The 22,259-nt window shown below is 41.3% G+C and overlaps 1 protein-coding gene across 4 annotated transcripts in view; it reads left to right on the plus strand.

The window, feature by feature from the left end:
* Positions 1-22,259, plus strand: part of ARHGAP10 (Rho GTPase activating protein 10) — a 338,956-nt gene that overhangs the window by 157,635 nt on the left and 159,062 nt on the right. For all 4 annotated transcript variants that reach the window (XM_063458486.1, XM_063458488.1, XM_063458487.1 and 1 more), the window contains one exon: positions 4,928-5,069. In XM_063458486.1, coding sequence (XP_063314556.1) covers positions 4,928-5,069 — 142 coding nt within the window. The remainder of the gene's footprint in view (positions 1-4,927; positions 5,070-22,259) is intronic.

The following is a 22,259-nucleotide window of genomic DNA, read 5'->3' on the forward strand; positions in this document are numbered from 1 at the left end:
TAAGTGTGGGTGCGCATATTATGAAAGATGTTTATTACGCCTGAACGTGCAAATTCAACGTTTTGTTTGTTTTGTTTTAAAGGAACACTATAGTCACCTAAATTACTTTAGCTAAACTAGAAAAGCTACAATTTCTGGGGAAATTGTGTGAAGCGTTCTTGCTTCCACCAGTAGTCTACAAGTGGAGTAACTGTTATTATTTATTTATATAGCACATTTAATTGCAACGTTGTTGCCCAAAGTGCTTCACAGTTACATTAAAACATACAGTTATACAAACCATTAGCAGGTGCAAAAGGCCCTGTCTATGACGGTTGCCATCTTCAAACTGTCGTATTTTAAAAACTATAAATCCTACAGTGAAGAGCTTTATATTGTGAGAATCACAAGACCCAGACCTACATTTTGATGTATAGTATGTCTCTGAGATATTAACAATGAAGGCACAGTCGCAGTTTAGAAATTGCCCTTCAAATGTGAGCTTTGCAGAGTGGAGTTTCAATGAATGTCAATGGACTGCGTGAGTTGCAAACAAATGGTCATATTGTGAAAACTATCAGGACTATCAGGCTTAGCTGTGGACATTTTTAGTGGCAGCAGGGATAGCTGAACGTTTTGATATAAGATTTGTGTAGGTGGGCTTAAAAATGAGGGAGTGGTGGCAGTTTAAAAATCATGTCCTGATTTTTCAGCTTTTGCCAGCTCCCACTCTAGCTTTGCCATTCATTCCTATGGGACAAATTTCGCCACAAGAACGACGATATTCCGAGAACCATTCGGCGAAACGTTCCACAAAGTAATAGCACACCAATCGGGAACAATCCGCACGTTTCGGTATATTACTGTCTATGTAGTGTAAAAACTGTGGGAGGAGTTAGGGTGGTAAATTTGGCTATAATAAGAATAATATATATGTGAGATAACAGTAAGTGGTCTTGCTATGCAAGACCACTTAATAAAGCAGTTTTAGTGTATAGATCATTCCCCTGCAATTTCACTGCTCAATTCACTGTCATTTAGACGTTAAATCACTTTGTTTCTGTTTATGCAGCCCTAGCCACATCTCACCTGGCTATGATTGACAGAGCCTGCAATTAAAACATGGTTTCACTTTCAAACAGATGTAATTTACCTTAAAAAATTGTATCTCAATCTCTAAATTGAACTTTAATCACATACAGGAGGCTCTTGCAGGGTCTAGCAAGCTATTAACATAGCAGGGGATAAGAAAATCTTAATTAAACAGAACTTGCAATAAAGAAAGCCTAAATAGGGCTCTCTTTACAGGAAGTGTTTATGGAAGGCTGTGCAAGTCACATGCAGGGAGGTGTGACTAGGGTTCATAAACAAAGGGATTTAACTCCTAAATGGCAGAGGATTGAGCAGTGAGGCTGCAGGGGCATGTTCTATACACCAAAACTGCTTCATTAAGCTAAAGTTGTTCAGGTGACTATAGTGTCCCTTTAATCTCAACTTGTACAACTGCTTCAGTCCTTAAGGGGTTAAGAAGTATGCATATTTATACCTTGGATTTTCAATTAGGTCATGTTAGGACCTACCTTACCTTGGCAAAGATACAGTCTTTTGTCATGATCTTATCTATGTTTATACTAAAACATAAGGGTACACATGACATGGGGAATTCCACTAACTTAGCACACAATGGTGTCCCAAGGTCTAATCAGCATTTTCACTGAATATGGGTAAGTTGTCATTTATTAAAGAAATATTGTATGACAAACAATATTTTCCATTTCTAACAAATTGACAATTTGCAAAATATCTTAAAGACAAAGTACACAGTTTAAGAAATACAGCTTTTCATTCAAAAAATTGTTATATTTGCATATGCCCATAACAAATCCTTCCTGTGAATAATTGTTTTATTTTCAACATTTTGTAAAACAATCTTGGTAAGAGCACTATGTAACAGTTAAATAGAATGTACTCTGCATTATCTTGGTTAAAGGATGCATTGTAAAAGTATATTCCTCATTTTCATAACTACATCTAAAAACTTATGTATTACACAATAACCTGTCCCTTTATTTGTTTCATGCGGTACAGCATTTGTACATAATAAATAGAGGTCAATTGTCACGCAATGTGGCATAAAGGCAGTTTTAAAGTGCAGCTAATTTGGTCTCTAAAAATATTATAAATATAGATTATGGCAGTTTGGCTAAAAAAGATTGAATCAACAAATTAAAGCAAGGTTGAAAATTGCAATTTGTTGAGAAACAATACTCATAAACATGTGCTCATACCTTCTAAGTGTCCCTATTTAGGAGGAACAGTCCCTATTTTGGACCCAAATTCCTCTGTCCAGATTATCCATCCTGATGTCCCTCTTTAATAGACACTGCATAATGATGGTGTGTCTGAGTGTATAACAGAGCTTTATAGCAATAATATTCACAGCAATGTGTCTTTAAACTACAATAAATGTTTAGAAATCTGTTACATTGCTTACAATCTAAATTCTATTTAATTTGCATTAATTGTTATTAGTAAGTCACCTAAAATGTATCATAACATCCCCACCCCGGCCCTACATCCCAGTCATACAGTTAATATAAAAGTGTATTCCTCTTTATTCCATTTGAACTGGAAGGAGGTATGTATGCTTGTTATATTACATTAAAATGTATATATTGAAAATAATCGTAAAATTGTGTCCCACCACTACCTACAAGAGGCTTATGCAGTAAGCAACATTCATCAACTGAAACATAAAAATAAAATAAAATGTATTATTGGAACTATGTTATGCTCAGGCAAACTTTTAGTGAGCAAGCACACTAATCAATTGTTAATTTCCTTCAAAATGTGGAATTGTCCTCCTGCACTTGGCCTATATGGATAACCATTTCAGCCATGCTCTTTCAGTGCTTCATGAGCATGATTGAGGTTTTATTCTAGTTTGCACCACAATAATTAATCTGTAGAGAAAAAAAAGTTCCTAATACTCAATCTAAATAGATTACATTTTACCAACAACTGGTACATTTTACCAACCACTGGTACCACCAGACAAACTAATGCAAAATAAATAAAATACTTTTTTGTTGGCAGAAATAAGTGCCCCAGTATCTTTTTATTTTTTTTATATTTATTTATTTATTTATTATTATTATTATTTTTTCTTTATTGCTATCCCTTAACGTTGGTTAAGTGCTAACATCTATGTAACATGACATGTGTCACATGAGACAACTGTCTCATTCAATTTAAAAGAAAAAAAAAAAGGAAAACCTAAATATTATACAAGGAGAAAGCAATAAAATGGAACACAGTCAGCAAACATTGTTGAGGGACATTTTATTTAAAAAAATAAATAAACTGATTTTTAAAAAAATCATTATTTTTCTCAAAAATAAAATAAATTGGTAATACATACACATTTTTATTTATTTTATAAAAACATGATCTAATTTTCAGCTTCAAGTAGGGACCTGGGTAGAGATGATTTATGTTTAACAAGGTAATGCATTTCTGTTTGCATATGTTAGGTGGAGGCTTGGCCATCACACATAAGAGGGCAGTATGGTTCTAGACGCAGAACAAATGACTTCTATGACTCTTATGTGCGGAAATATTCAACAACAAAAAGCTTAGCAGGCAAATTCTTCGGCCTCATGTGATAAATATTTTGAATTGATGGTTCCTTAGCAGTGCGACAAACAGGATATGTTGAAGGATTGACAGACTTTCTAAAGTAGTATGGGTGATGTTTCTAACCATATCTAATTATAAACGAAGATGGGTGCCAGAACTTTGCAGGCAAAGTAACTAAAGTACACATTTCTTTACTTAACATTACACAATTTACACCATATTTTTTTTTTTCTAATAAAGTTTTTTAACAGTAGAATAAAGATTTGAAAATAAATGCTAATCCTGTGGAGAATTACTTTATTTTATTATTATTGTTATTTTTTTTTTATCATGTTTACTTGGAATACTTTAGGTTTAATTTAAAATTGTTATTTTTTTAAGTACCTACCCTTACATTTTGGAAAGATGCATTCAGAACTTATTTTGAGTATTTTTGGTTTATTATATCGAGATTTATTTTTCCACAGTGCTGTGCATTGCATAGCTCACTAAATGTAGGGAAGAATACCATAGAATGCATTATTATATATCCATTTTATACAGAATGCCAGGCAACAGCCTTAACAACTCAATAGTTCCTCAGTCAAATAAACAGCCAATTAAATGGGCAATGAGCACACTGGGACTGATCTGTTTCAATACCTTGCCCATAATGTGCATTTGTTTGTGTGTACATCTGTTCGCATGTTTGTATGTATTGCTTACTGCACTTTTTTTTATTTTTTATAAATTATTGTAACCTCAATGTTCATTATTCTGTGTTTCTTTAATGAACAAGATGATATGTTTGAAATGTTTGGTGCTCTAGATAATTTGTGTATGTATTTGTTGTCTTCCATCACAATGAAACGCCCATTGTAGTATCGTGGTTTAGGCATTCGTCTTAGTTATTACCCATAATCAGACTTTCATTTACATCTGGGAAGATAGGTTAAAAAGTAAAATGTATTTAAGAAGGGTCATAATTTCAATCCACAAAATGGTCCATAGCTAGACATCTTTAAAATCGAAGCTGCCTGCTGTAGCTCTAGATCATTGACAATTCCCACTTCTCAGACCTGCGTCTGTGTATGTTTGAATCTATGTACCCATTTAAAATATATATTTAATAGTATTGGGTTTGGCCATCTACTACTAAGAATACACTATTGGTTAGATTTCAAGCATTTTCTAAAGCAGTCACTAAAACAAACACACAAGGGGGCAGTACAAATCACTCATAAATGATTTTCAGGCTTAATAGTGGCTGTCATCACTACTGTGCCTGAGATGTGTTAATAATGTATATATTTTGTATGATTGTTTTCAGATTTTTACAAACCCTCCTGATGACTCATTGTCTGAGCCGTCTATGTCTATATCCCCTCCCAGTGCTCCACCAAGGCAATCTAGAAGGCAGCGCAACAAGAGACCGCTGGCTGTGTATAATCTCTGCCTAGAGTTAGACAATGGTAAGTCATTGGCTAATGTCTTGGTTTAATATTTTAGTTAAAGTAATATTCTGAGAACAATGTACTGCTTTCATTTTATGAAAATGATTCTTCAGCAGAGTCTGCACCTGAAGTTTTTTTTATTTAAGTTTCTTATAGTGTGAACCCTTTGAAATATAGTGCAATATATTAAAGGGTCACTCCAACTATGATGACCAGTTCTGCTTTTAGAAGTGGTCATTCTGATAAGAGTCTGTAACTTGCATATCCAGGTATATTTGCAGTTTTCTGCTGAGGGCTATTTCCGACTGCCTAACGTAAATTCTATGCAAAAAACATGTCTGATGTCCGCACACATTTCTGAACATTTTCCTGAATGATGTTTTACGCTCCCTCAATGCTGTCCTACAGAGCCCTTCCCTCCTCCTCTTTTTGTGCATCCAGATTTATTTCTTTTTTTTTTTATTTTAATGTAAAGCCCTTAGTAGCTTGTTTGGTCAGATTAGTCTTTTGTCAGGGCTACCTCCTGAGTAAATTTTGTTTTGGTGACTCAGTAATGACTCTCATTATAGGCATTTACTGATGCTTATGCAGTATTCAATACAATAATGTGAGGCAAACCTATATATAAATAAAAACAGGCAGAAGGTGCATGGAGCCCACTAAAGAACTCTAATGAAATTTGACTTATTGTGCATACACAAGCAAACTTATCCTACAGTAAAATAGAATTTCCCGACCTAATGTGCATAGGAAAGCAGTGCCTCAATGCTTTCCTATGGGGTTTTTCTTAAGCTGTATGAGAATGCCTAGCGTTGTTTCAATGAGTCAAACTCCCTGAAACCAAAGGAAGTGTCTCTGGTAGACAGCCACTAGAGGAGGTCTTAGTTCTGTAATGTTTGCCATTGCAGTAATAACTGGGACAAAGACGCAACGCTCAGACCTCGTGAGAGGACCCGGCGGAGCTGCTGGCTAGAGCTCCGCCGGTCCTCTCTCCTGCCTCCCTCCCTCCCACACTCCCCAGCCGGCGGCTGCACCTGAGTGTCTCTGGGCCGGTGAGGGAGATCTTTGATCTCCCCACCGGCCCATGGAGGCACTATGCAGGGCTGGCGCTCGGGTAGCGCTGGCCCTGCAGGGGCTGGCAGGGGAGATCCTGTGATCTCCCCTGCCGGCCTCGGCCCCACGGTCATCGCGGCCCACCGGGCATTTGCCCGGTGTGCCTGATGGCCAGTCCGGGCCTGTTAGGGAGGCAAGAAGGGGCCAGGGGGGCTAGATGGTGGTTTTTACATTATAGGGTCAGAAATACATGATTGTGTTCCTGACCCTATAGTGTTCCTTTAAGCAAGAGTATATGAAGAGTAGTTAGGGTTTCCACCTTTCTTGGAAAAAAAATACCAGCCTTAATCATTTGTATAATTAATTAGTTATGCGTGACATCACATGATGTAAATCACAAGGAGTGACATGAGAGAAAATTCTGTAAAATCACCAACAAACTACTCACAGTTTGATTCTGCTGTATAGAGGAATTGCTCCCAGTGTCTCTCAGTCTCGCAAGTCACCCAGTGTCTCAGTGTCCCTATGTATCACAGTGTCAGTGTCCCCATGTAGACCAGTCCCCTAGTCTTCCAGTGTCTGTGTCCCCATTTCTCCCATTGTCCCCATGTCTCAGTGTGTCACTAGGATACTAGGGGACACAGTGAGACATGGGGACACAGTCACCTGGGGACACAGTCACCTGGGGACACAGTCACCTGGGGACACAGTCACCTGGGGACACAGAGACCTGGGGACACAGAGACCTGGGGACACATGGGGGCACATGGGGGCACATGGGGGCAGAGACATGGGGACACAGAGACATGGGGACACAGAGACATGGGGACACAGAGACATGGGGACACAGAGACATGGGGACACAGAGACATGGGGACACAGAGACATGGGGACACAGAGACATGGGGACACAGAGACATGGGGACACAGAGACATGGGGACACAGAGACATGGGGACACAGAGACATTTGGGGGAAATTAAGACACTAGGGACACTGAGAGACATGGGAACACAGACAGTGGGAGACTAGGGGATACTGAGACACTATGGACACTGGCTGGGAGACAGACACTTGGGGACACTAGGAGACATGGGGACACTTGTGGACATAGACATGGGAGACATGTGGACACTGGAAGACATGTGGACACTGGGAGACTTGTGGACACCGACACTGGGAGACTTGTGGACACTGGGAGACATAGGGACTGAGTCAATAGGGACACAGAGATATGGGGACACATACATTGGGAAACTAGGGGAAACAGAGCCATGGGGACACTGGCTGGGGGACATGGGGACACTGTGTCCCTGGAATCTCCGTGTCCCAATGTCCCTATGTCTCACACTGTCCCCATGTGTATCAGCGTCCCCATGTCTCACAGTGCCCCCTAGTGTCTCAGTGTCACCATGTTTTCCAGTGTCCCCAAGTATGTGTCCCCAGGTCTCCCAGTGTCCCCAGGTCTCCCAGTGTCCCCTAGTGTATGTGTCCCCATGTGCCCTCTAGTGTCTCAGTGTCCCCATGTCTCCCTGCAGCCTTTCACCCTATCCCTCACTTACCTGAGCTGTAGAGCTGCTGTCTGGACTCTCTGTGCTGTGTAGCTGCTCCCCCACGGATCAGTGAGTAGTAGAGAGAGGCAGGGATATGCTGTAACTTCCTATCCCTGCCTCTCTCCACACACAGTGACCCCTACTGGCCGGTGCTGGCATTGCAGAGTAATGTCCGTTTATACTAAGAAAATTACCTGCATTTGTATTGCCGGTATTACTGCAATACCGGCTGTGCCAGGCAGCCTCAAATACCAGCTGTGCCATTAAAATACCAGTCAGGTGGCAAACCTAAGAGTAGTGTGTGTAAAAAACAAAACAAAAAAAAAGTAAAAAAAAAAAAAAAAAATTTTTTTTTTAATTTTTTTTTTTAAATGGGCCTATTCCATGGGCCTGGGCCTGGAGCTGCAGCTCCATCAGCCCCTATGTTAATCCGGCCCTGACCCTAGCCATACCTCTCCTGGCTGTGAATTACACAGCCTGCATGAAAACAAATATTTTATTTTCAATCAGATGTTAACAGGTTAACGTTTATCTCTTTCCCTGTAAATTGAACTTAAAGGGACATCTAATTGAAGTGGTCTGTGTGCTGTGAACCTTTTGCACTTAGTGCTGCATTGTAAAACATTTCAGTTCAAGAGAACTGCAATGTTTAGATTGCAGCTCTAAGTCTTTTCTCTGTGGCTTTTCTCTGTGGCAGACTTTTGGTCCATTATCTGACGCTCTGCATGAGGACCTCCAGCGTCAGATTTTCCCCATAGGAAAGCATTGAATACTGCTTTACCATGGGGAGGTCTAATGTGCGTGTGGCCATTGCTGCATATGCGCGTTAGGTCTCCCCCCTCCCCCCCCACCCCCCTCCGGCTGACGGGGGGGGGGAGGGGTGGGGGGGGAGCATGGGCGGAGCCTGACCCAGTGCCAGGAAAACTTATTTATTTTCCTGGCACTATAAGATCCCTTTAAATCACACAGAGGTGGCCTCTGCAGCGTTTAGAAGGCTATCGACAGAGCATAAAATAAAGAAATTCTAGTTCTGGGGTAGGTGTAGATGTTGATCCCCAGATGCTGTATAACTACAACTCCCATGATATTTGGCATGCCTTTGAAATACCTTTAGAATGACAAAGTATCATGGAAGTTGTAGTTTTAAAACGTCTGGGGATCTATATTTTGGGCACCCCTGCTCTAGATTAAACAGACCGCAATAAAAGAAGAATATCCAGATTCCTTATTAGAAAGTGTTTAGGCAGGCTGTGCAAGTCACATACAGGGAAGTGTGACTAGGGTTGTATAAATGTATTTTTTTTTTTTTTTTAAGTGATTTTTAACTCCTAAATAGCACAGAATTGAGTAGTGAGACTGCATGGCCATGAGCAATACATCAAAACTGCTTCATTGAGCTAAAGTTATTTTGGTGCCTATAGTGTCCCTTTAAATTACTCCCTGTAAATGCCAGGGCCGGACTGGGTATACGAAGCAGCCCTGGGAAAAAAAATCTATGCCAGCCCCATAAGTCATTGTGCTATGTAGGGTGTGTGTATATGTGTGTATATATGTGTATATATATATATATATATATATATAATATGCAATTGAAATAGTTGGCTGCACTCTCGGATTTCCTTAAAACTTAACTTTTATTGAAATATTTAAGAGAAGATCAACGTTTCATCCCCTCTTGTGGACTTTCATCAGGATCATACGTTTTAAGGAAATCTGAGAGTGCAGCCAACTGTTTCAATTGCCTGGATACTGGAGCCCTGGTAATGCACCCGGTCACACAACTTTGAAGCCTGAGTGCAAGGTACAACAGCTTTTATTGATTCACTACAGACAAGCTCACTGACACACACAAACTCACTAGCAGGCGCACACACACACAGAGGCTCCCTCACTAGCAGATGCGCGAACACACACACACACACATACACAGATGCTTGCTCGCTCACTCACTAGCAGATGCACACACACAAAGGCAGTCACTGACACCCAGGCAAACATCCACACATACAGAGACAGGCAGACAGTCACTGACACCGAGGCAAACATCCACACATACAGAGACAGGCAGACAGTCACATGCACGCAGACAGTCACACACACACACACACACACAGGCAGACAGTCACACACACACACACACAGGCAGACAGTCACACACACACAGGCAGTCACACACACAGTGCATAAACAAAAAAGTTATAGTGAGAGCACTCAATGCATGCAAAAAGCTATATTACCAGTATTGTCCTGAATAAATAGCTAAAAACAGTAAAAAATGGAGAGAGAAAAGAACATAGGGTAATATTGTTAACATTTATGATGTGACCATATGTAATTGGTTACACTCACATGCTTCTGAGTCACTTATGTAAGCTGACTTAGACTAAGGGCTTTGGTTAGAGATGAAACCTTTTATGCTGGACCCATTGTATCGATATGCAGAGTATAGATGAGTTGTCACTTATTGTCTCTGGATGTCAGATTTAAAATATTCCAGGATACCGGATCAGATTAAAATTATTTATTAACTCAAAAACTCTAAAACATATAAAATCAAATACAGGTAAAATATAGTCCTTCTGAAGTACCACGACGCGTTTCGGCAGGAAAGCCTTTCTCAAGTGGTGTTGTAAGTCCATCTCCAAAATGCCCCTGTATGCTGTGTGAAGTTAGCGCTCTTTCCCGCGCTTTTCGTGTCTCTATACTTATTATATATTCTTAAAGGGACACTATAGTCACCTGAACAACTTTAGATTAATGAAGCTGTATAGAACATGCCCCTGCAGCCTCACTGCTCAATCCTCTGCCATTTAGGAGTTAAATCCCTTTGTTTATGAACCCTAGTCACACCTCCCTGCATGTGACTTGCACAGCCTTCCATAAACACTTCCTGTAAAGAGAGCCCTATTTAGGCTTTCTTTATTGCAAGTTCTGTTTAATTAAGATTTTCTTATCCCCTGCTATGTTAATAGCTTGCTAGACCCTGCAAGAGCCTCCTGTATGTGATTAAAGTTCAATTTAGAGATTGAGATACAATTATTTAAGGTAAATTACATCTGTTTGAAAGTGAAACCAGTTTTTTTGCATGCAGGCTCTGTCAATCATAGCCAGGGGAGGTGTGGCTAGGGCTGCATAAACAGAAACAAAGTGATTTAACTCCTAAATGACAGTGAATTGAGCAGTGAAATTGCAGGGGAATGATCTATACACTAAAACTGCTTTATTTAGCTAAAGTAATTTAGGTGACTATAGTGTTCCTTTAATATTTTATAGTCACACACACAGTCACACACACAGGCAGTCACACACAGACATACTGACCTGGGCTGCTTCTTACCTTCACATCCCTTGGAGCTCCTGGAGGCTGGTTGTTGGGGAAGCAGGGACTCCTTCCTGCTTCCCATGCTGCATTAACCAGGCCCCCGCCGCACAACAAGTCCCGCCGCACGCTAAGCCCCACCCCCGCCGCACGCTAGCTCCGCCCCCGGATTTTTTATTTATTTATTTTTTACGATCCCGGCCGGCCATGTGTGAGGTGTGCCGGCCGCCTGGCTCCCCCAGCTCCCATGGGGTCCTGTGCGGCCGCACAGCTCACACATGGCCGGCCGGGATCACAGGAGCCTGAGCAATGATAAGGGCTGTCAGCCCAGCCCCAGGTGCCGCGGCCCACCAGGAAATTTCCCGGTATCCCGGTGGGCCAGTCCGGCCCTGGTAAATGCTCTGCATAATATAACCTGTTTTGTCCTGTTTACCTGGATATTTAACACCAGAGTAGGATTAAATTAGCTGGGTAAAAATACCTCTTAGGTTATATAATATAGGCAAATTGCCTAGTAGAGGGATCAGAATTCATGCAATTGCTACAATTAAAAACAATATCATAAAAATGCCCACAGTGTTATTTGCTTGTCTTGAGATTATGAAACTAGATAAAAGCTGCAGAGAAAGTCAGACCACACCTTAAAAAAATAAAAATAAAATAATATATATACACACACACACACACATATGAATATCCGTTCATCATTTAAAATCTAAATGTAGAATGTCAAATGTCATGGGATGCATGATGCGTGAATGAGGGCATGTAATACTTTTTCAGGTTTATAATAGATTACTTTATTTTATTTTTTTAAGGAACAAGTAATGTGAATTAGTGATTATTGTTTGTAGTGTAGACATGTGATCTATATGAACACTCCAGTCCCCATAACAATTTAATCTAAATGAAGTTTTTATGGTTCAAATAAGTCCCAGGTGTTTATTGCCTAATTGGGATAAACCATTCTCGAACAGTTTAATCCCAACGGTTGCCTCTAGCGCCAGATCTGTAGTTTCCCCAGTGGCAACCAGCTATGTGTTATGGTGATGGAATGTTCTTTTTGAGTGGTTGGCTTAAATGATTAAAGCTGAATTTTTGGTATAGGGTAACTTAACTAGGTTTTGATGTTTGTGGTAAGCAGATTTTCATACTAGTTGATGTTATTGTGTGGTCTTTCGCTGAGTAATCTGTATTCTTTGGCATACTGTTCTGTGGAGTCTATTTTAATATCATGTGTGCTCTCTTTACTTTCTATTTTTGTACGATTACCCAGGAGTAGCCTGTTGCCCTTGATTTATGTAATCTTGTCTGTTTTGTAACACAATTCTTCCGCCTTCCTACACTGGTCTAAAGTTAGATCTGGATTTATTTTCATGAGGTGGTGTTCTCCCATTTTACTTATTGTGGAATGTTTGCATATACTTTCTTTTCATGAAATATGGATAGCAGTCGGATGAAGTGCTGAAAGAAGTGTGATCTGTCTGGGGGAGTTGAAATAGATGTGGTATTAGCTGTTGTGCACAACTGAAAACAACATTGTATGTCTTTTTTTTTATTTTTATTTTTTTTATTTAATTTCTTTTTCTTTTCTTCTTCTTTTTTTTTTGTAAGGTTTAGCCAAATGGTTCTAAAGATGTAAAGGAGTTTGTGGAGTAATGTCATTTGTATATAGTGTTTGTTTTTCATGCCCATAACAGTGTCCTTCGAATAATATGAGCGGGTGCATATTAAATTTGAAGATGCATGCTTAAAAAAAAATGTTTTTGATTTTTCCCAGACATAGTCACTCCTAAATAAACTATATTGTATATATTCCAGTGAAAGGGAAATTTATTTTGAGCGAAAGAGGCAATGGGCTTTTAAAAGAAATATATAATATAATATATAATATAAGAGATGCTTAGTTTGAAAAGATAAGAAGAAAATCATCAATCATATATTATGGATATATTCCTTTCAACTAATATTTACACCTGTAATTAAAGAATGTATTGTTTAATTCAATAGGTAGTGGTTGACTCGTGAAGAAAAACAGTAGATATCAGTAGATGCATTGTACTGTGACATATCATAAAGTATTGTGAAAAATAACCAGCTGACATAAGTGACAAAAAACAAATTTCATATGTGCTCAATTAACTAGATATTTAGCATCTCATGTTAGTAAGAACATATGAAATATAGAATTCCTTACATTTTGACACACATATAATAAATATTTTTTCTTCATTCGTACTCCAGGTAAAATATCATCAAAGATCTGTAAGGCTGTCACTTGGCTACATACACCATTTATATTTTCATTAAATTATATCTAATGCCATTTGGCTTGTTATTTATTTTGCTGATTAGTTTAATTCATGTCTATATTCATTCCAGCATAGCCTTCTGTAGTGGATATGCTTCCAGGATTGTCCTGATGCATTTCCCACTATAAGTAGTCAAACCATTCTATATTACGGTTTGACAACTTACCTAAGACCTGCAGGGACCTCACAGTCACATACCCTAAGGAGTATCTAGCTAGTTCTACAAAGCTAAGCAGGGCTTGTAATGGGAAAAGGGGTGACTGGTACCCAACTTGTAATAAAGACCTGTTATGCTACGTGGTCTATCCCTTCTCCTCCATTACCAGAGATAGTTCCATGATTGTGTTTCCATCACAGGGCTGTGCTGGATCACGCTCAATGACTGAGCTAGATTACCAAGGTAAGTTGTCAAACAGTACTAAAACTGACTACTTACCATGGGATGCTACCAGTTCACTCCTGCCACAAAAACAACTACAGAAAACTGTAATGGTTATGATTAGTGGGGTGTTCCTATAGCACACATTTAATTAATTGCAGCAATTTGATTTTTATTAATTTTACATTTTGTTAGATCTTTTCACACCTTTTTTTTCATTGCCCTGTATGTCCTGCCATTTTCTATTTTTCATTTAACTTTGCTCGTTTAAAATGAAAATTCATACCATCCCCTTGTGAATCCAAATAATAAGCATGTACTTTGCAAGAGGGAACCTTTATTTTACCATAAAGGATGAAATTGTTTGCACAGGGAAAGGTAAAACATTACAAGCATTGAGAAAACAAACAGAAAGCTAAACAAGTGCTGGAGGCGTATTATTTGCTGGTTCATTGCTAGAGTTTCACTTGATCCAGCTGCCCCTCCTAAATGTAAGACAAAACACCGACTTTAAGCAAAGTCAGCAAACTTTATGCCTTTTGCATTTTCATGTTTTAGATCGTAGTTCTGCACAAATTAATTTCACTATTTACTCCAAATATTCCCTTATGCTCTTTTGTTCTTTTAATATTGTAAGTGAAGTGTGGCCGGTTGTTCCCTGGAGCTAGACAAGGCCTTTCGTGGACTTCAACAAAAAATTACAACTGTCTGCACAATATGAATGTACCATACGTTTATTGTCACACGCTGTAAAATTGGATCTAAATGATGAAGAGATGCACTGAGTTTGTCACAGTTTGTCTCTATGGCTTTTAACGTTTGGGTCTCCTGCTTTCTCACTTAGAATTACCGTATTTATCGGCGTATAACACGCACCTCATTTTTAGAAAGAAATTCCAGGAAATTTCCCCCCTCATGCCATAGTATTCCCCCCCCTCATGCCATAGTATTCCCCCCTCATCCCATAGTGTCCCCCCCCCTTTCCATAGTATTCTCCCCCCCCTCCCATAGTATTCCCCCCTCCTCCCATAGTATTCCCCCCCTCCTCCCATAGTATTCCCCCCCTCCTCCCATAGTATTCCCCCCCTCCTCCCATAGTATTCTCCCCCCTCCTCCCATAGTATTCTCCCCCCTCCTCCCATAGTATTCTCCCCCCTCCCATAGTATTCTCCCCCCCTCCCATAGTATTCTCCCCCCCTCCCATAGTATTCTCCCCCCTCCCCTCCCATAGTATTCTCCCCCCCTCCCCTCCCATAGTATTCTCCCCCCCTCCCCTCCCATAGTATTCTCCCCCCCTCCCCTCCCATAGTATTCTCCCCCCCTCCCCTCCCATAGTATTTCCCCCTCCTCCCCTCCCATAGTGTACTTCCCCCCCCTCCCCTCCCATAGTGTACTTTCCTCCCCCTCCCATAGTGTACTTCCCCCATTACCCTCCCATAGTGTACTTTCCTCCCCCTCCCCTCCCATAGTGTACTTTCCTCCCCCTCCCCTCCCATAGTGTACTTTCCTCCCCCTCCCCTCCCATAGTGTACTTTCCTCCCCCTCCCCTCCCCTCCCATAGTGTACTTTCCTCCCCCTCCCCTCCCCTCCCATAGTGTACTTTCCTCCCCTCCCATAATTACTTACCTGCCCTGAAGCGTGGGCCGGCTTCACAGCGCGCACCGCGGTACAGGAACTTTAATTTAAGGTTCCGGTTTCCGGCGGGACTGAAAGGAAGTGTGCACAATAGTGTGCACACTTCCTTTCAGTCCCGCCGGAAACCGGAACCTTAAATTAAAGTTCCTGTACCGCGGTGCGCGCTGTGAAGCCGGCCCACGCTTCAGGACAGGTAAGTAATTATGGGATATCGGCGTATAACACGCACCCACGATTTTTCCCCTATTTTCAGGGGAAAAAAGTGCGTGTTATACGCCGATAAATACGGTATGTATCTTTTTCCTAAATGGCTTCTACCTGTCTCTGTTCTCGCTGGGGGCAATAAAGTCATGTTGAGAACTAGTTTATTTGGTAATAAGAGCTTCTCTCGCATTTCGGGCAGACCGCCAGCACATTATATTCAGTATGTTTGATATGTCACTATGCACTATTTATTTGTTTAACTAACATGTTCTACAACTATCTTTCTGGTTAAATAAAAGTGTCATTGCTCAGAATTTTTTATATTATATTTACTTTACCACCCACCATCCTCTATGCCTAAGGTGAGCAGGAGTGCAGCCAATGACAAAAAGGTCAAGGTGAGGCCTGGTAGAAAGCAGTTGTTGTTGGGGGATTCTATCTTAAGAGGTGTGGAGTCGAACAATAGTGGCTTTGTGAGATGTCTTCCTGGAGCTACTGATCACAGAGACAGGGGGTGTATTTGTAATATTGTTAAGCAAGCAAAGCAGGAAGGGGAATTAGATGTACATGTCCATCCTGGGACAAATTATTTGGCTTGTAATGAGGTTTCTGAGGTAAAGGAAGTGTTTTGTGCTCATGCCAATGATATACAGCAGGTTGTGTCCACGCTGTCATTCTCTGAAGTTCTGCTGTGCGTAATATTCAGAACGACAGGCGGATGCGTATTAGGGACTTTAACTTGTGGCTTGATGAATGGTGCCGGGAGCAAGGATTTGGCTTTGTTTCTCATGGTAGCTCTTTTTGGAATAGAAATAAACTGTAAAAAAAAGATGGTTTGCATCTTCTCAAAAGGGAACAAATGTGCTCAGCAAGCAGTTCAGAGGTTTTGCTCGGATGTATTTAGACTAGGAGGGGAGGGGGGGGGACAAAATGGTGATAAAACATCAATCCAATTGCCCCCCCAAAACAAAGATAACAAGAATAAGATCCATGAACTTGTGGCAATAATTGCAACTGAGAATTTAAATTAGAAATTAGTGGCTGTTACTGAGACATGGTATAATGAGAAAAATGACTGGGATATAGGGTTCTCCTTATATAGAAAAGGCAGAGAAGGCAAAAAAGTGGGAGGGGTGGCCGTGTATGTGAAGCATAGCATAAAATCTAGCCTAATAAAAGTTAGTGAGGCGAACAGAATTTGGAAATCACACAGTAACTCGTGTAGGTGTGATTTACAGGCCCCCTGGACAAATAGAAGAGTTAGATAATCTACTAGTTAAGGAAATAGCTAAAATAACTATGAAGGGCGAAGTTATTATCATGGGTGACTTTAATCTTCTGGATGTGAACTGGGAAACCAAAATAGCTGCTTGTGCCAGGAACAAACATATTCTAAACTCTCTACTGGGATTATCTCTAAAACAAGTCGTTGAGGAACCAACTCGTAAGGAGGTCATACTAGATTTAGTGTTAACAAATGGAGATTTAGTATCGTTTAGGATCCAGTGATCATTAGTCAGTGTGGTTTAATATAAGAACAGTGACTGTGTCACACCACACAAAAACAAAAGTTTTAGACTTTAGAAAAACAGACTTTTCTAAAATTAGAATATGCGTAAAGGAGTAGGGATCGACCAATTATCGGTTTTACCGATATTATCGGCCGATATTTGGTATTTCCGGCAATATTGGTATCGTCTAATAGAGATACCGAAATTGCTGATAATATATAACAGGACCGCCGGGCTCATTACAAGCCCGGCGGTCCTGTGGGGGGCCAGCAGCAAGCGCTGACTTACCTTGCCAGCAGCACCTGCAGCTCCCTGTGTAAATATTGCGAGATCTGCGGCCGCAGAGCGTTGCCACGGGTTACCATGGCAACGCTCCACGTAGCTCTTAGTGCACACAGGGGAGCTGGAGGAGCTGCTGGGAAGGTAAGTCAGCGCTTGCTGCTGGCCCCCCACAGTACTTAACAAGCCACCGGACCACCAGGGAATACGATATACCCCCTCCCTAGTAAGAAGCAAGGAGGGGGGACTAAACAAACAAACAAAAAAACATTTAAATATTTTAAAAAAATAATTAAAATAAAAAAATGCCCCCACCCCATTTTTCACAAATTACGTCACTACACACACACGCACACACACACACACTGCATTACATACACACACACTGCATTCGATACACACACACACACTACACAAACACACACACACACACACTGCATTAGATACACACACACACTACACAAACACACACACTGCATTATATACACACACCGCATTATATACACACACCGCATTATATACACACACTGCATTATATACACACACTACACAAACACACACTCTGCATTCATTATATATACACACTATACAAACACACAGCTCCCTTGTCTAAACACACTTCATCCACTACATGTGGCATGTATATTTTGTGCATTTACCTTTCGAATTAGTTTATTTTTTCAAAATGGTAAATGTACAGAATATCGGCAAGTTATCGGCTATCGGCCTGAAAGTTCACAGATTATTGGTATCGGTATCGGCTCTAAAAAAATCAATATCGGTCGATCCCTATAAAAGAGTCATTATCAGACTGGAGCAATTTAAATGGAGTCCAAGAGAAATGGTATTATTTAAAAGTTGCACTTACTGAAAGCAACAGAAAATTCCATTAGGCTCGTCAGGAAGAGCAGAAAAATTAAGAAGCCACTGTGGTACTCCGCAGAAGTGGCCAAAATAGTAAACAAAAAGGTAGCATTTAGTAATTATTATAAAAAAAAGTGCTCGGAGTGAGGAAGACAGATCTATAAGATTAGGCAGAAAGAGGCTAAGCAAGTTATAAGAGCCTCCAAAGCACACACAGAAGAGAAAATAGCACAGTCCATAAACAAGGGGGAAATTTTTTTTTTTAGATACATAAATGAGAAAAGGAAAGTAAAACAAGGATTAGTGAGATTAAAAACAAAAGAAGGAAGGTATGTAGAAGAGGATAAAGGTCTAGCTGATTGCCTCAATGAATATTTTTGATCAGTATTTACAGATGAAAATGAAGGAGAGGGACTTCAGTTAAGAAAAAGGACAAATGGGTCATTTGTTACATGCGAGTTTACAGATGAAGAGGTTCTATTTCAACTGTCAAAAGTAAAGACAAATAAGTCGATAGGGCCTGATGCGATACACCCAAAGTTATTAAAATAACTTAGTTGTATACTAGCAAAACCATTCACGGATTTATTTAACCAATCATTGTTAACCTGCGTAATCCCAGAAGATTGGAAGTTAGCAAATGTTGTACCCATTCACAAGAAAGGTAGTAGGGAGGAGTCGGGCAACTAAAGGCCAGTAAGTTTGGATTCCAATATTGTTGAATGGGTTAGGCAGTGGCTGAGTGACAGGCAACAGAGGGTTGTAGTCAACGGAGTGTATTTGAAGCAAGGTCTAGTTACCAGTGGGGTACCTCAGGGATCTGTACTTGGACACATTCTCTTTAATATTTTTATTAGTGATATTGCAGAAGGTCTTGATGGTAAGGTATGTCTTTTTGCTGATGATACTAAAATTTGCAATAGGGTTGATGTTCCAGGAGGGTTACGCCAAATGGCAAATGATTTAGATGCATTTTAAAAATGGTCAGAGCTGTGGCAACTGACATTTAATGTGGATAAATGCAAATTAATGCATCTTGGGCGCAAAATTCCAAGGGCAGAGTATAGAATATTTGATACCCTACTAACCTCAACATCTGAGGAAAGGGATTTCAGAGTGATTATTTCAGATGACTTGAAGGGACTCTCCAGTGCCAGTTAAAACCCCTACAGTGACTTACCTTTACCCAGCGCCGATGTCCCTCAGCGCTGGTTCAGGGTCTGCCCACGCTCCTCACCCACCAACGTCATCTGGCGGGGGAGACCTATTGCGCATGCACGGCCGGCGACGGGGGAGACCTAATGCGCATGCACGGCAATGCAGCGCACGCTCATTAGACTTCCCCATAGGAAATCATTGTAAATGCTTTCAATGCTTTCCTATGGGGATTTCAGCGACGCTATAGCACAGAAAATCTGTGCTATAAACCCGGAAGTGCCCTCTAGTGGCTGTCTAGTAGACAGCCACTAGAGTAGGAGTTAACCCTGCAAGGTAAATATTGCTGTTTATGAAAACTGCAATATTTACAGTTGCAGGGTTAAGGGTAGTGGGAGTTGGCACCCAGACCACTCCAATGGGCAGAAGTGGTCTGGGTGCCTGGAGTGTCCCTTTAAAGGCAGGAAGACAATGTAATAGAACAGCAGGAAATGCTAGCAGAATGCTTGGTTGTGTAGGGAGAGGTATTAGCAGTAAAAAGAGAAGTGCTCATGCCATTGTGCAGAACACTGATGACACCTCACTTGGAGTATTGTACGCAGTACTGGAGACCGTATCTCCAGAAGGATATTGGCACTTTAGAAAGAGTTCAGAGAAGGGCTACTAAACTGGTTCATGGATTGCAGGATACAACTTACCAGGAAAGGTAAAAGGATCGTAACATGTATAGCTTGGAGGAAAGACGAGACAGGGGAGATATGATAGAAACATTTAAATACATAAATGGAATCAACACAGTAAAGGAGGAGACTATATTTAAAAGAAGAAAAACTACCACAACAAGAGGTTAAATTAGAGGGGCAAAGGTTTAAAAAATATCAGGAAGTAATACTTTACTGAGAGGGTAGTGGATGCATGGAATAGCCTTCCAGCTGAAGTGGTAGAGTTTTACACAGTGAGAGTTTAAGCATGCATGGGATAGGCGTAAGTCTATCCTAGACGTAAGATAAGTCCAGGGATTAATTAAAAGTATTTAGAAAATTGTGCAGACTCAGGGCCGGACTGGCCCACCGGGATACCGGGAAATTTCCCGGTGGGCCGCCGGCACCTGGGGCCGGGCAGACAGCTGGGTCTGCTGGCCGGCGGCCGCTGGCTGGGGAGGTCTGCTGGCTGGGGAGGTCTGCTGGCGGCCGCAGGGGGAGCAAGCTCTTCTGTGCTCTTCTGTCTCTGCTCCCCCTCCCTCGCGCGAAGCTTAATGAGACCGGGGCCGGAATATGACGTCATATTCCGGCGCTGGTCTCTTGCTAGCGCGCGAGGGCGAGGGCGGGGGAGCAGAGACAGAAGAGCACAGAAGAGCCTGCTCCCCCTGCGGCCGCCAGCAGACCTCCCCAGCCAGCGGCCGCCGGCCAGCAGACCTCCCCAGCCAGCAGACCTCCCCAGTCAGCGGCCGCCGGCCAGCAGACCTCCCCAGCAGACCTCCACTAGCCCACCCAGCCGGTCACCAACAAGTAAAATATGTAATTCTGTCAGTGTCAGTGTGAGTGTGTCATTATGTGTGTGTCTGTGTCATTATGTGTGTGTCTGTGTCATTATGTGTGTGTCTGTGTCATTATGTGTGTGTCTGTGTCATTTTGGGTGTGTCTGTGTCATGGTGTGTCTGTGTCATGGTGTGTCTGTGTCATTTTGTGTCTGTGTCATTTTGTGTGTGTCTGTGTCATTGTGTGTGTGTCTGTGTCATTTTGTGTGTGTCTGTGTCATTGTGTGTGTGTCTGTGTCATTTTGTGTGTGTCTGTGTCATTTTGTGTGTGTCTGTGTCATTTTGTGTGTGTCTGTGTCATTTTGTGTGTGTGTGTCATTTTGTGTGTCTGTGTCATTTTGTGTGTCTGTGTCATTTTGTGTGTCTGTGTCATTGTGTGTGTCTGTGTCATTGTGTGTGTGCCTGTGTCATTGTGTGTGTGCCTGTGTCATTGTGTGTGTGTCTGTGTCATTTTGTGTGTCTGTGTCATTTTGTGTGTCTGTGTCATTTTGTGTGTCTGTGTCATTTTGTGTGTCTGTGTCATTGTGTGTGTCTGTGTCATTGTGTGTGTGTCTGTGTCATTGTGTGTGTGTCTGTGTCATTGTGTGTGTGTCTGTGTCATTGTGTGTGTGTGTGTCTGTGTCATTGTGTGTGTGTGCCTGTGTCATTGTGTGTGTGTCTGTGTCATTTTGTGTGTCTGTGTCATTTTGTGTGTCTGTCATGATGTGTGTGTCTGTGTCATTGTGTGTGTGTCTGTGTCATTGTGTGTGTGTCTGTGTCATTGTGTGTGTGTGTGTGTGTGTCTGTGTCATTGTGTGTGTGTGTCTGTGTCATTGTGTGTCTGTGTCATTGTGTGTCTGTGTCATTGTGTGTCTGTGTCATGGTGTGTGTGTATGTGTTTGTGGCATGGTGTGTGTCTGTCATTGTGTCTGTGTCATTGTGCGTGTCATTGTGTGTGTGTCTGTGTCATTGTGTGTCTGTGTCATGGTGTATCCGTGTGTCTGTGTGTATTTAAAAAGTGTTTTTACTCACCTTTTTTTTTTCTCCCCACGCCGTGCTGGTCTCCCCTCGACTGGCCCTGCCTCTATGGCTGAGATCATCAAGCATGATGATCTGAGCCAATCCAATGCTCTGCCATAGGATTGGCTGCAAAGGTGCTGCACACTGTGCAATCACGCTGTGCAGCACTGACACAGGAAGCACCTCTAGTGACTGTCTGAGTGACTGTCACTAGAGGTGTCACTAGGAAGCAATGTAAACACTGCATGTGAGTATGCGTAATGTATTATTAAATTAAAAGGACCAATATTATATATTAGAAAAAGAAATATTACATACGGCAATATATGGGGCAATGACTTATGGGGCTGGCATAGATTATTTTTTTTTCCAGGGCTGCTTTGTATCCCCAGTCCGGCCCTGTGCAGAC

The sequence above is a fragment of the Pelobates fuscus genome, chromosome 6 (assembly GCF_036172605.1).
Source record: "Pelobates fuscus isolate aPelFus1 chromosome 6, aPelFus1.pri, whole genome shotgun sequence".
Lineage (NCBI taxonomy): Eukaryota > Metazoa > Chordata > Amphibia > Anura > Pelobatidae > Pelobates > Pelobates fuscus.